This window comes from Drosophila sechellia, chromosome 2R, assembly GCF_004382195.2.
Source record: "Drosophila sechellia strain sech25 chromosome 2R, ASM438219v1, whole genome shotgun sequence".
In the NCBI taxonomy this organism is placed as follows: domain Eukaryota; kingdom Metazoa; phylum Arthropoda; class Insecta; order Diptera; family Drosophilidae; genus Drosophila; species Drosophila sechellia.
The window spans coordinates 10,748,105-10,762,146 of NC_045950.1; the positions used below are offsets into that span (position 1 = coordinate 10,748,105).

The following is a 14,042-nucleotide window of genomic DNA, read 5'->3' on the forward strand; positions in this document are numbered from 1 at the left end:
AGTTTCGGTGGCAGCTTAGTCAATCGATCAAATTAGTAAATTGTAATATTGCAACAAAACGAAGGCAATTTTAACTTAGAGTTAATGAATTAGTACCAAGTTGAGGTAAATTAATGTTAGCACCAGAAGTGAACTTGTTCCCAAGGCCCTCAAAATAATTAGCAATTGGATCTTGTAAATGCTGCTTATTTAACCTATATCAATTTCCTGAAATTGTCCTGTCTATGCAAAGATAGAGGTACACAGGATTTGGTTGCTTCTACCTGCTTTTTATACCTTAATTTAGCTATATACTTAGAGCCATATCGATTGCCAAGTATTTCCCTTTAATTAGCCATCTTCCAATCTGTATACATTTCGACTGCTGAACTCAGCCTTCAAGGCATAAGTCCCCCAATGACAAAGTAAGAATCCATCATCATTTACTTGTATCCCCTCCCCCGGGTCAAAAAACGTAAAGGACTCGTGTGTCTCGGGATTGGTGTGTTTAACGTACAGTTGTCGCCAGGTTCGACATGCTCCAGTTTACTTTTATGCCACATCAGCCATCCTGGGCCCGTGGGTCGGGCCTCGCAGATTAACAGATTATGATCTGACAGGAGTTGAAATGTTGTTAGAAACTTCATTAGCAACATGTGTGTCCTGGATGTGAGAGGGATGTGCGTCGATTCTTGTTGCGCTTCGGTGCGCAATTAAAGCAATAAAAGTGTTGACGACTGCACACTGAATGGGCATGGACATGGACATGGCCGGCTTCAGCTCATCCAATGCTCGGCACCAATTCAGAATGCCACCCATGTTCCTCCATCCTCCTGCCCCTTGCTAAAATACCCACAAGTTCAGGAACTCAAAAAAATAAAAAGGAAATTGTCGAGTGGATACAGGGCAAAAATAATTGAGAATGGAATTTTGCGTTGCACGCGTACTCTGATATAGGCGATTTTATGCCCTAGAATATATGTGTTATTTTTGATGTTTTCGATTATAGTTTGTAATTAATTTAAAATAAATATTTTTAGAGATAATACCACATTCGAGAAATGTTGTATTGAAGATCTTCAAAGGGTATTGAAAGTTCTTTCGTCGTTGCATCCCCTTCAAGTTTTCCGTTTTAATACCCATTCGAATTTGTTGGGCTTATTTCAGTTGTTGTTGTGGCAACTGTAGGTCACTGTGATTGTGCCACGCCCCCCTCCCCCGTCCAGCATCACCCGTCAGCCGCCCACTCGCTAATCCCCACTTTGGACGGCCGAAAGCCTATTTGGAACTTTATTTAATGCACTTCTCGTTCAAATATATATACGTGTTTACTTAATGGATAGCGTATTTGGTAGATTTCGGCCAACTGGACCACCATAATGGGAATTAGAAATTAATTTCTGACCGTTTGGCGAGAACAAACAGAAACAATGATGCGGGAACGTCCAGAGAGTGGAAATCAACCAATGCATGGCCAACCCCGTTCATTTTCATAGCCGCCGCACTGCACTTTATTAAATGCACTCGCACAGCACAGAATGGTTTGTATTATATGCACATATACTCGTTTAAGACCGAAGCGACAGAAAGAGAGAGGCAGATACCGGCGAAACAGAGACAGACAGATAGATGGACGGAAACCAACTGCGGTCACACTGTAAATTAAATATAAAATGTCCTGCGGACTGTCGCTCTTTATGCCATGCGGCTGGCCAACAACGATGTCGACATCGGTCAGCATTGCAGACCGGGGCCAGAAGTTTTCATTTCTCCACATTTTCGAAATGCTTTTCCCAATTCGTTGGCGATGGTAGGGGAGGGGATCACTGAGGTGGATGGTGGGGTCAGAGGCCAGGGGCAACTAAAATGCAAAACAAAGGGAAAAGTTGACAACGAAACCAGAATAAAATTAAAAACCCGAAACAAAACTTTAAGCATGCGGATGCAACCGTTGGGCAGGAAAGTCCTGATGAAAGGATATTCTGACGCACACACAAGTCGACTCACTTCGCCCATCAACAATTTCAAGTGCACTCCTGTTTTGTTCTGCTATTTGCCCCCCATGTTGTAGTACATTGCATAGAAAAAACAACAACGACTGCTGGAGCAATGGCAAAAAAATTGCACACAAATGATGTCCAGGCGACCAATTAAACTAATCGGATTAAATTAAATTATTACGGAAGACTATTCTTGGTTTCCTGTGATTGCGAACAGTATTTGCATTCAATTTAGACAACAACCTTATTTTTTATTTAAATGCAATTAGATAAAATCAAACGGTTTAACATCCATTAGGCAATTTAGCTAATAAAATCGAAAAGTCACAAAATATGATTGTGTAATATGTGATTATATTACATTAGGGATTATGGTTAAGCCAAATAATAAATTTTTTAATTATGTATTTATTATTACTTCAGTTAAGCTTGCTTATTAAAATAATTTGTTTGCTAGTCGAAAGTTTTAACTATTAAAAGATTTTTTGTTTTTTTTTTTGTTTACAAGTTAGTTTTTTAAAACGATCAATTCTCAGCTCCAAAATGCATGTAACCATTTTGCGTGGTGTGCGACGGGGAATTCGCTGGCAGCTTTTTGATGAAAATAATTGTAACATACTTTTAGGAACCAGCCGTCGCAGAGGCCATGGTCACGTTGCAACGTTGGCCAACTAGACAACATGGCGTATACGTATTCCGTGCTCACAGCCACGTTATCGTTGCGAGCCCGGCTCTTGAGACGCCTTCCGCTCGACTGCATAGCATTTGAATTTGAAATATAATTTGCTTTATTATATGCACTCACTCGTCACAAATTGGCCGGCACAATAATAAAACGTGCTGGGAGCAGGTCGGGGCATAAAGCGAAATGGAATGCGTCTGGGGGAAAGTGCAGGAGTCGGATTTGATTGCAAGTTCCATGGCGTAGAAAGTAAAATGGCAAGTCACATATTAATATGCAGACGCCGTTAGCCGAGTCTCAACTTGGCCGTAAATCACCTGAGAAGCCGCAGGAACTCAGGACTCAGGACTCAGGACTACTCGGTAGCTCGGTAGCGTAGAGCTCGGAACCACAGCTACGCAACAGCTGTTAATTTGCTACCAACTTCTCGTTTTGGCCGACGGACCGCAGCAAAAGTTCAAGTCAAAATGAAGATTTATTTGTCTGGCAAGCGGATGTAGTCGAGTCTCCATGATCACGTGTCTCATTGCAATTTCCGCAGTCGGATATTTGCCCAGTGCGAGTCAGCCAAGGAGTGGGTGCGGAGTCACGGGTCCGAGCCAACTTTGCTACTAATTTGTTGCACAAACTTCCCCCTCATCCTATTTCCATTGCCATTGCCTTTCCCATTCCTATTTCCATTCCCATTCTATGTTCCCTTCACATTGGCAGATGCCCGAGTGCCAAGACTCGATTTTAATGGCACTTGAACTATGGTCTAAAGGCCTGAAACACCGAACCCTATTTTTTGTAGGAGTGCATGATATGTGGGCAAATAGAGATGAGCTTGAGCAAGCACTTGTTGTCTATGATAAGTAAAGATAATACATCTTAAACCAAACTGATTTTCAATTAAGTATGAACATATTTATATTAGTATGATATAACATTATTATTTATCTGAAATCATTTGTATAATTCAATAATTTTAGTAAGACATACTAAATTTGGTTCCCCTCAGGACTAATTTCTTTATAGCTTATGTTTTTGTCGGCCAGCCCTAGTTTCGCAATTTATGATATCAACGAGTATCCCTGTCCATTTGGCCGTCACCCACTCCATTGGGCTGACTCGCTCGTGCTTCATCATTCACATGTCTGTCTGGCGGCTTATGTTTTGTGTTAATGAACAAGTTCAGGGCTGCAACCGGAGTTGTCTAGCATCTGTCTGTTGGTGCGACTACGGACAACGGACAACGGACAACGTTCTCTGCACAACGGACAAGGGACTCCGGTTCGGGAGGGTCGTGTCTATTACGTACTAAATTATTGTGTGTCCATGTCCGGTCTGGGCATCTCTTTCGCCCCATATATAGATACACATATACCCCTCTCCATTCGGCTGGCTGTCAATTTGAGGATTCGGACAGATGGACGGACGGACGAACGGACAATTCGTAGGCGACTTTTGACAGTCGTTGGCTCTGTTTGTCTGGCTGGCCAAAGTACGTGAGTGGTTCGTTTTAATTACGAATGACGGCGTACGAATTGAGTGTTGTCTTTTGCATTTTTAAAGGCCTCCAGAGTCAAAAGTTGAGAGTAAAACGCGAGCTCACTGCAAATGCTTACCCCTAAATGCAGTCATAAATCTGTTTGCTTATCTGCTCAACGAGCTGAGTTGCGGGTTCCTTGCAATTTACGTCCCGGTTTTCCACGTCAGTTCCCTAACGATTCTTGTTAAAATTGTGGGATTTTGGAGTCCTGAAAGGCACTTTAAGCTAGAAATATATTGTATGTAAAAAGTTGTTTGCTAAGATGTTACAAATTTTAGTACATAGCACATAAATTGTACTTCATTCTTGAAAATTTTTAATTTAATTCATAGTTTTTGGTTATTATTATATCCTCTTTGAGCAAAGGATTCGAAATTTAATGAACTTTTGGATGAATTTCTCCGTTTTTTTTTTACACACGGTTGGCTGCTCATAAAAGAGCTGCACAAAGGGAAAAGAAAATTTGCGAGGCTCATTTGCGGGAGATATTCTTCAAGGGCAATACTTATATACACATGTATGGGAAAATACATTTTCTTACGTTTATTTTGATGTGTGGCGGCAAAAGGGCGTGAAATGCGCCCCAAAAAGGGAGACCGGAAGAGGTGGGGAAGGGATGAGCACTTTGCATAAAGTGTCATGCGTGAGCCAAAAAAAGGATCCGCCAAAGGTTTTATGTCAAATTGAAAGACAGGCCCAAAAAGCTCGGCTCGATTTCAATGCCAAAAAGCAACTAAAACTTGCGACACTCACACGTACACACACATTGTTACGCCCACTCACACACACATTGTTACGCCCACGCACACACACACACGCATTCCCATACGCATTTTGCATAAATTATGCGGTTGTCTGTGGTGTTGGGCAGAGCCCAAAATGCATGTTGTCGGTTTACATTGTGGAAAATAGTAAGAAAGTTCAGCTAGAAATATGTATATATTTAAAATGCTATACAAAGTCAGTATTAATTCATTAAGTTAGCACGGTATCTGTTAATTATTATTTAATGAGTATAATAATGTAATAATCTGCATTAAAATTCAAATTGCCTTCAGTACCATGATGATTATTGATACGAACAATTTAAAAAATGATTAGTATTTACCATTTATTGCGTACTCTTTGTAAGCCCAATGCTGAGATTGCCACTTTAACAGAATAAATAACAACCATTTTTCCCAGTGCATTCCCACTCGTCCTGGATCGTCATGGCAACAGGAATCAGGCTCTAAATAATTTAGCAACCGGAGCGGACAATAAAATTTCGAGCCCAAATGTCATACGCATGCATTTGCATATGATTTAGCCGGCGCTGGGTGAACAGTATCCGTATCCGAATCGGATTCGGAATCAGAATCACAAAATCAGGAGCAGATGCAGGATCAGGAGCGGGCGGCTATCAGTGAACGGGAATGCAACTGCAGTGGTAAACACACAATGCGCCTCCGCCCCGAAAATCCTACTGTTAATGCCACCGGCAAATCATCATCGTCCCTGTGTGTGCATGTGTTGCTCTGCGAGGATACATTTATGGCATAATTTGTAAATGTTCAGGAGACAAACGCACAGTGCAACATGGGCCTAAAGTGCTTTGTATGCAACTGTGTGGGCAATTTGTATGGTACATTGCATTCCCAACTTTTGGGGCTGCGGCAGTTCGTTTGTAATTTGTTTAGATATTATATTTGATGATTTACAAATTTGTTTGTTAGCTGCATTCGCAGTACGAGTCACAATGGGCTGGAGTCCTTTGATTGTCGAGCACTTCAACCTGCGGAGTGTTCGTTAGCCCGGCCAACAGATGGCGCTATTCACCCGAAGCAGACAATGGCAGCCAAAAGGAAAATTGCATGCAAATGGTGAAATATAATGCAATTATTGCGCTTGTGGATGTTCGTGTGTGTTTGTGCTTGTGGTCGTGTTGATCCCTTTAAACAATAAACTATTGGTAGGCCTGGTAACTGCGTCGTCCGTGAGCAAAAACGATTTACGTTAATTGTTAAATTGATATCCGGAATAAAAGCGATTATATGCATGTGTGTTGAGGCCTTACCCATACAAGTGCAAAGTATGAAAATATTTGCTTAATTTTATTCAATTATATTTATTTAATTTTTTCTTATATTGCAAATATTATAAAATGTCATACATACCTATTTAATAAACAAAACGTTTTGTTCGCCGCAAAGTCAAAGTCAAATCCTTTTTTGTTAAGTAGCTAAAAATAAATGGTTTTTATTTTTAAGGTATAGGAAATAGCTATAACAAATATGAGTGAATACGAATGATTAAAACCACATTCTCAAAGAGAATGCAGTTAATTAAATATGTTTCCAGCATATCAATGAATACAACTCATCACAATCCAGACCAAACCCATTTGTATCGCAGTTATTTATCTCAAAGAAAACCAACACCATTAATGCAAAACACAACGATCTATGCACTCATATACAACACACAAGCAGACAGTCTGTATATAGGGTCAGATGTGTATGGAAAACTCCCCTTTGACTCGTTTTCCACCGGCATCCATATTACGAAAAATTCCAGAGTGTCTGCATATTTGATACTTTGATCAATTCAGATGGGCGGCGAGGATGAGGGGCTGATTTCGACAAGCAAGAAAAGTGTAAGCGACGATGCCAATCAGTTGGTCCCGTCGTCCTGCCACTCAGTCCTTTGGTCATGCTAATGTCCAGGACATAAGCGTTATTATGTGGCTGTCTCCTTGCCCAACCGAAATCTTGTCCAGTTTCGCATGCAGCAATCTAATCATCATCAGGAGCACCATCCGCATACCCATGCCCACATCCAGTGCAACATATTGACCAGCACTTGTTTGCTTTTCTTTTTTTATTATTGCTGTGGACCAACCCTTCGTGCCATCTATACGTCCAATCTTTGGCTGGTGGTCCACCCATCTGGGGATAAATTTATGCACATTATTTGTCCTGTTTGGCATGTCGCGTTGATTTTTGCGCAATCCTCTTGCACATTTTCAAATGCCATTTGTATGCAAACTAACTGCGCTTTATGCCTCCATGGTCATCATGCCATTCTCAACTCAATCCTCATGCCAATCCTCCCATACCAGCCGGCATCATGATGATGATTTTGGACTTTAGATGCCAAAGCAAGACATCAAAATGCAACAGGGAAAGAGAGAGAGAGAGAGAGAGAGAGAGAGAGTGCCAGGGAAATTGGGTAGAAATTCATAGGGGGAAGGGATTTGTGGATTTATGGCAGTTCAAGATTTATCCCTATGTGGAAATCGGTATACTTGTGCGTTGTTCATGTGTGCTTATGAAAATGTGAGACGGCAATGCGACAATTTCAAATAACACTTATTACATAGCTTTATAATTCCATCAGCCAATATTTTTTAATACCTTCAACACTCGATTCAGACCTTAAGCATAATTGGTTGCATTATTAAAACGTATTTCAAATTGAATAAAGATGGAAACTCGATCCCAGTTTTGAAATTAAAATATAAATATTTGAAGGCTAAAAAGATACCAAAGCCTAAATTTTAAATTCCTCTTGGCTTTTTGCAATTGCAATACCTTTTCACTTTTGTTTAAGATCTCCTGGCAGATGCACAGGTTCCCATCTCGTTGCAAATCTCTCCTTTTTACGCATATTTTTAACGCGAATAATGATGGCCGGGTGTCTGTGTGAGTTTGGCAAAAAAGGAAAAATTAGCATATTTGATTAATTTGTTTGGCATTGCGACGCCACTTTATATTCATGAATTTGCAAATTAGACGTCGCCAGGAGCGTTCTGGCATAAATGTGTTTTTGCATCGTTAAAAAGTTGACAGAAACATGGCTGTCAATTCCTGTATTGGTAGATTGGAAAGACCGAAAAATGTATATGGAGAAAACGGAGTGACTTTCGGGCGATAAATAAAGCGAAACTTTTTCGATAATTGCTGGTAATTCTTGTGTGGCTGCGAACAGAGTTTTCCCCATTTTCCTGCACAGCAACCCATCTCTGTCTGTCAAATGTGCAACAGCTCCGGGCAAAGTTAAACAAATAATAAAGTTTTTAATTATAAGCAATGGCAGGCAGGGCAGAAAGTTTATTCTCTTGATCGTATCGAAGACTTTTCCGAACTCCTCGCCCTCCGCCAACTTTGTCATGTGTGTGTGTGTGTAGGCGGGAAATGGAAGTCAATGAAATTAGTACCCACACATATACGACCCGGAAGTGTTAGTTTCTGTGACATTTGCATGACCCCCCGCTTTCACCACCACACCCCCTGTGATCACCCGCAGCGAAGTATGCAATAAAAAGTTGGCAAGAAACTTATTGGTTTGCCTGAAATAATCAAGAAGCGGAAACTCAAACAATTTGCGGTGCGACTGAAAGTGCAGCTCAAGGTTTATCCCGAAGATTTCCCCCCCAATTTCGCCATTGGTCATTGACTTTGGGGCTTTTCGATGTGCGTGAGTGGAAAAGTTTGTGGTCCCTACAACAATGTTGCGCAAATTCAGGTACGATTTCGAACTGGGGAAAAACTATGGAAAAGTCGAGTGACATCCAAATGCCACTGCTGTACTTTGCCTAATTGTAAAGTTTCATGCTTCAAATAATGATACTATAGTAAGAATTGTTTAAATATTTATATAACCATATACTATACAATGTACAGTATACTCTCAAAGTCTAGTATGTGTTTTATTTCTTTTCAGTCTCAGAATCCTTTTTCCTTTGCCTGACTATATTCTCGACCCACTTATCCCATTGCCTCTTCCACTTTTCCATGGCCTCGGCCTTGGCCTCGTCCTTCAGCGAGCTGTACTTAATGGAGTTCTTGGCGGTTCGCTTGAGAAACTTCAGATCGGCATTCATGGGTGCAATGCCCAGAAAGGCCATGTAGAAGTCATGGGACAGAGGAGCAGCTCGCCAGAAGCCCGGACTGCCGGAGGCGATCACCATGGGCACATTCTCGGCGATCAGCGTGGCAGCCGGATGACTGCGGTAGTCGGATCCCAGTTGGAGCACCTGGTTGGACACCGGACACACTTCCAACGCGATGTTCAGGTACTTGGCCAGCCGCATGAGCACCGGGTGCTTGGTGATCGTGTAGCCATGACCGATCCTCTTCGTGCCCAGCACAATGGCGTCCAAAAGATTCTGGTCCACGTGCGATCCATACCAGTTGGTCTGGCCGGCGTGAAAGTAAAAGTGGATGTGGTCGGGCAGCTTGAGCAGCTCCGCTGCGAAATTGCTCAGCGGATGGCCCACGTCCTCCTGACCCACCAAGTCGAAGCCAACCACGAAGCTGGGAAACTCTTTCTGAAAATGGTTTAAATTGGAATTTATCTTGTATATTCTGTGCGAAGTCGATTACTAACAATTAGGCTACAAAATGTAAGCAATATAGCATTAAACAGCAGTTTAAATTCTAATGGGACCATAAATTATGGATGGCAATAATAATTAAATGAAGTAGGAAAATTTGTACTCACATTCAGTTCTGTGCACTCCTTAATGTATTCTCCCACTACTTCCGGTTGCACATGCCGAATTGGTGCATATATCAGTTTGGAATCGATGAATCCTGGATGCTCCTTCTTGAATCGCTCCAGTGTGTCCTTGTAGATTTGCACAGTTTCTCGCTTGGGCATCCGGCTACCATCCAGGCAGTAGAGGTTTGGGAGCACAGATCTTACCTCCAAATATTGCACTCCGTCGGCGTAGAACTCCTTGAGCGCATTGTAGTAGTAGTCGCCCCAAACGGGGGCGTACTGTAGTAGACCGTCCAGCAGGTCAAAGATGCCCATCAGGTGGCGCCAGGCGTGGGCATTGGTCGTAAAGCTGGCCAAGGGGTACATGCTGAATCGCATTTGCAAATACTTTCTGAGATTCTCCTCGCCGCGGAATTCCCTGAGCTTTTCCATGGGCTGCCACTCGCCATTCTCGTGCCTGACGTCCTTGGGCTTATCCTTCGCGAATCGGAACTCCACCACTCGGCAGCCGTTTTTGGTGGTACACACCCAGAGGTTATCCCGATAGGTCATATCGATCACCACCCTCGAACTGCACATGGAGGTGTCGTGCGCCTTGAGGGCTGCACCCTTGGGCATCCGTCGCAGGGTCTGGAAGAGCAACGACTTCTTCACCTTGGTGAGCACCTGGAAGATGTGGTGTCCCGGCGCGAACTTCGAGGGATCCAAGATGCCCTTCTCGTACTCCCGCTTCTTTTCGCACATGATCAGCTCGTTGGCAGCGCGCTCTGGCAAGGTCAATTGAATGTCGTTGCCCACTCCGGAGTATCGTTCGAAGGAGTTGAAGATCTCGCGCAGGATTCGGTAGTCCTTGGGGGTGCTCTTGCGTAGATTGGTGGTGCCCAGCATCTCGAGCAGCGTCATCTTTTCTGGGTTGTGGTGCATCCACTGGACGGCGGTTGGCGTGGCACGCCTCGCCCATCCAGCGAGGAGCACCCTGTGGCCCAACAAGACCGTCATCTGCGCTTTGCCCCTATTTTTGACTTTCAAATATATAAATATCACATTTTATGGAATTTAGAAACCAAACAAGTCAGAAAAATCAAATGGTTCAGGTTCAGGTCCTCTTTCTTTTTCAAAAATATCAGAATAACAGTTTATAGACCACATTTAAGTTTATAGGGCACAACTATTTAATTACTACCTATTATTACGTAGTGAAGTCCTTTGGAAACTCTAGCTGCATTGGCCAACGTCAAGTGATGCTTTCAAGCAATTTGCCGAGAGTTTCTTTGAGGGAGCATAGGATTTGCATTTCAGGCATCATCTACTTGTCAATCGGGTCTCAGCCCCAACGATTACAAGATGCCCAAAGGGCAACACACACACACTCGCACTGGCTTACATACACACACACACAGGCACGCAAAGATTTATCTAACGAACTAAATGGAGGCAAGCTCAACTCTGCGCCTCACTTGGTTACAAAATATATACAACATTTTGCTTAAGTGTTTTTTCAGCAGCATTACTTTGCTCGCACTCAGATACTCGCACGCACACACACACACAGACGTATCTGTGGGACACGTCCCTTCAGTTCGGATGGGTGTGTGTGTGTGTGCGAAGTGCAGTGAGCCCAGAATTTTCCGACCTGCCCTCGGGCCCATGAAACTTTTCAAGTGTTAACGAGTTTTGTTGCACACATGTGTCGATTGCATACGTAGTGCACTTAACTCGCAAACTTGAACGACATTTAAGCATTTTCCCAATTGTTGTTGTTGCTGTTGTTGCCGTTGTTGTTGTATTTGTCACTTTGCAACAACAACTGCAAAGAGTTGGGAAAACGAAAAGAGTTCGGCAAGTGGCAAACTGATATGCCTGTTGTTGTCTGCCGGAGAGGGAAATTTGATTTTGTGCAAAAACAATTTGCATCTTAATTGTGTGCCACATGCCAAAGTTGGAAAGTCTGGAAAAACAGCTAAAAACGGCTGGGAAATGGGGGAAAACTGATAACTGATAAACACTGGCTACAGTATTTTAGATAGACTACGATGTTTTTGTCATCTGAAAATGATTCATATTTCTCTTAAGTTATGTGAAAAATAAAGTCTACATGAAATCGAGTTGAGAAATTGTTCTGTACCACTTGGCACAATGACATCGGTTATTAGCGCAACACATTTTTAGTTTTGTGTTCTCATTTTCTAGGGATGTACTCTATTTATTACCCAGACACCCACAGCGTTTTTGGCAATTCAAATCGAGCGGCTCTACTTGGCCACAGCCGAAAATATGTTCATTTTCTACATCTGCAGCCCATTTTCAGTTTCCATTGTCTGACACGACCACGCCCACCTCCGCCCAGCGCCCACAGCCGCAAAAACACTCATACGCCCCGTAGGAGGGATCGTTGTAACATCTCTTTTTCCATCTTTTCCTTTCTGCGTGTGCGTTTTTCTTCTTTTTCTCTGCAGTTACAAATTATGCTCATATAAATTTTTATAAAACATTTCTGCCGTTGCCATTTTATTTTATGTTTCTTTTTGTTACAACTGCGACTCACACTTACACCCACGACCACACACTCACACACACTTACACACACATAGCCGTATTCGCAGGGAAACAGTGCCTGGAAAAAGTAGGCAACGAACGCCTTTTCAGTTCAGTTCCTTTCAGCTCGCGCAGTTTTTCCGTTGGGCGGTCTGTCTGCTGCAAAAATGAAGAGCAATTCACACTTGAAAAGTTCCAACATGCGTTTTTAAGTTGCCCCAAACAACTATTATACGGATCCCTTCCTTTTGCCACCAGAGTGTTCTTTTTTCGGGGCCAGCTGAACCCCTGAATATTAAGCAAAATGTGTGGGAATATGACGCAGTTCTCGGGACCATAAAAAAGGGTTCGGTGGTCCTCTGGCCTGTTTATTTGCCTAAGCTGACTAATTTAATATGCATAAATGCCGGCACATGTTTCATAAATGGCATCTTAAATCGGCACCCTAGGCGAAAATGGCTTCATTATCCGGGCCAACTTCGAACTAATGGTTCCCAGACCACCGCAACAAAATAATGTATTGCTATTAGTGGTATTAGCAAGAATATGCTTTGCATTTTATACATTCTTTATTCGCTTTAATCTGAATTTCATTTGCTTATTTAACTCAAAAAAATACTTTCCAGTTGGCTTGTGAAGATTAAAAGAAAGCTTTGTATATTTTTGAAATGAACTACTATTTAAACTTTAAAGTGCACTCCAAACGAGGAATTACATATATTTCCAGATCTTCCTAAATGTTTCCCTTAAATATTTGTGGCATAAACACAGGCGCTGAATGTGTGATATGAACATGTGTGATACAACTTCCGGTCTGTACAGCCGACGACAAATGTACTTCCGCTTGTGCGGCAGTTGCAAAAAACTGTTGCATGCTTTTGTGCGCAGCCAGAGATTTGGCCAACAATGAACTCGAAATGAAATGTCATAATTAAACTGGCAGCCGCCATGGCAAAATGTCAAAAAAAAAAAAAAATGGAAGCAACTCTGGGCAGTCAGAAAATGGTCAAAACCCTGGCGATAAGCCGCAGTCTGACAGTTAGACGCCGGGCAGACAACAGCTGCTTAAACTCTTTGCCACAATCACAATGTGTGCATTACCCATTCCGGCAATCCGCATCCAGCGGCCATCGTTTGGCTCCTGAGACAATAGACCCCCAGGAGATCTCATCCCGACTTAGTTGCCAGCTTGTGGCTGTCATTTTTATCTGTGCCCCATTGTCACTCGCACAATGGCGACAAAATGTGGTGCCTTCATTATCATTTCGACTCCTACGTACGCCTGCTCCTCAAATTGTGTTCCTTCAAATTGATTTGTCTTCTCGCTCGGCACGTAATCTCCCCTCCTGCTCGCACCCTCTGTCAGGCAATTTACATTTTTGTCGCGTTTGAATTGCGTGGCACGTTGTTGCCTATTTGAATTATGTCAATAGAATTGCGCCTTCAATAAATGTCAATAAAAATATGTCGCGCAGAAGGCGATTGATGAAAGGCGAAATTTACAGCTCCGCCGCAAAGTAGGCAGCCATTTTATTTATTTTTTCTGCAAAGTGATTGAAGCACGGGGAAAGTCTGAAGTTTAGCGGTGTTATTTTCTTAAACCTTAAACTAAGACTTAAATTCTGACAACTAAAATAGTTAGTTTTTTTTTTTATATTTATTGAATAGTGAGAAACAAAGCATGTAAGTTAAACGGAATCATAGTCTATTTTAATTCTAAGAGGTACAGCAATATTTTTAGTTCCAGCAAAAATAGAAAACAAAAGCAAAACAAACCAAAAAAAGTTTATAAAAGCTTATGGCTTGAACAGGTTTTCACATGAGTAAGCCC

General features: G+C 42.2%; 1 protein-coding gene across 1 annotated transcript; it reads right to left on the reverse strand.

Moving 5' to 3' along the window:
- Positions 1–8,874: 8,874 nt before the first annotated feature.
- LOC6609187 (adenosine deaminase 2) lies at positions 8,875–10,762 on the reverse strand. The gene is made up of 2 exons (XM_002033842.2): positions 9,677–10,762; positions 8,875–9,503 (listed from the first exon to the last, which is right to left on the reverse strand). The coding sequence occupies exons 1-2, from the start codon at positions 10,673–10,675 to the stop codon at positions 8,883–8,885; spliced, it is 1,620 nt and encodes a 539-aa protein (XP_002033878.1). The 5' UTR covers positions 10,676–10,762; the 3' UTR covers positions 8,875–8,882.
- Between the last annotated feature and the right edge of the window lie 3,280 nt (positions 10,763–14,042).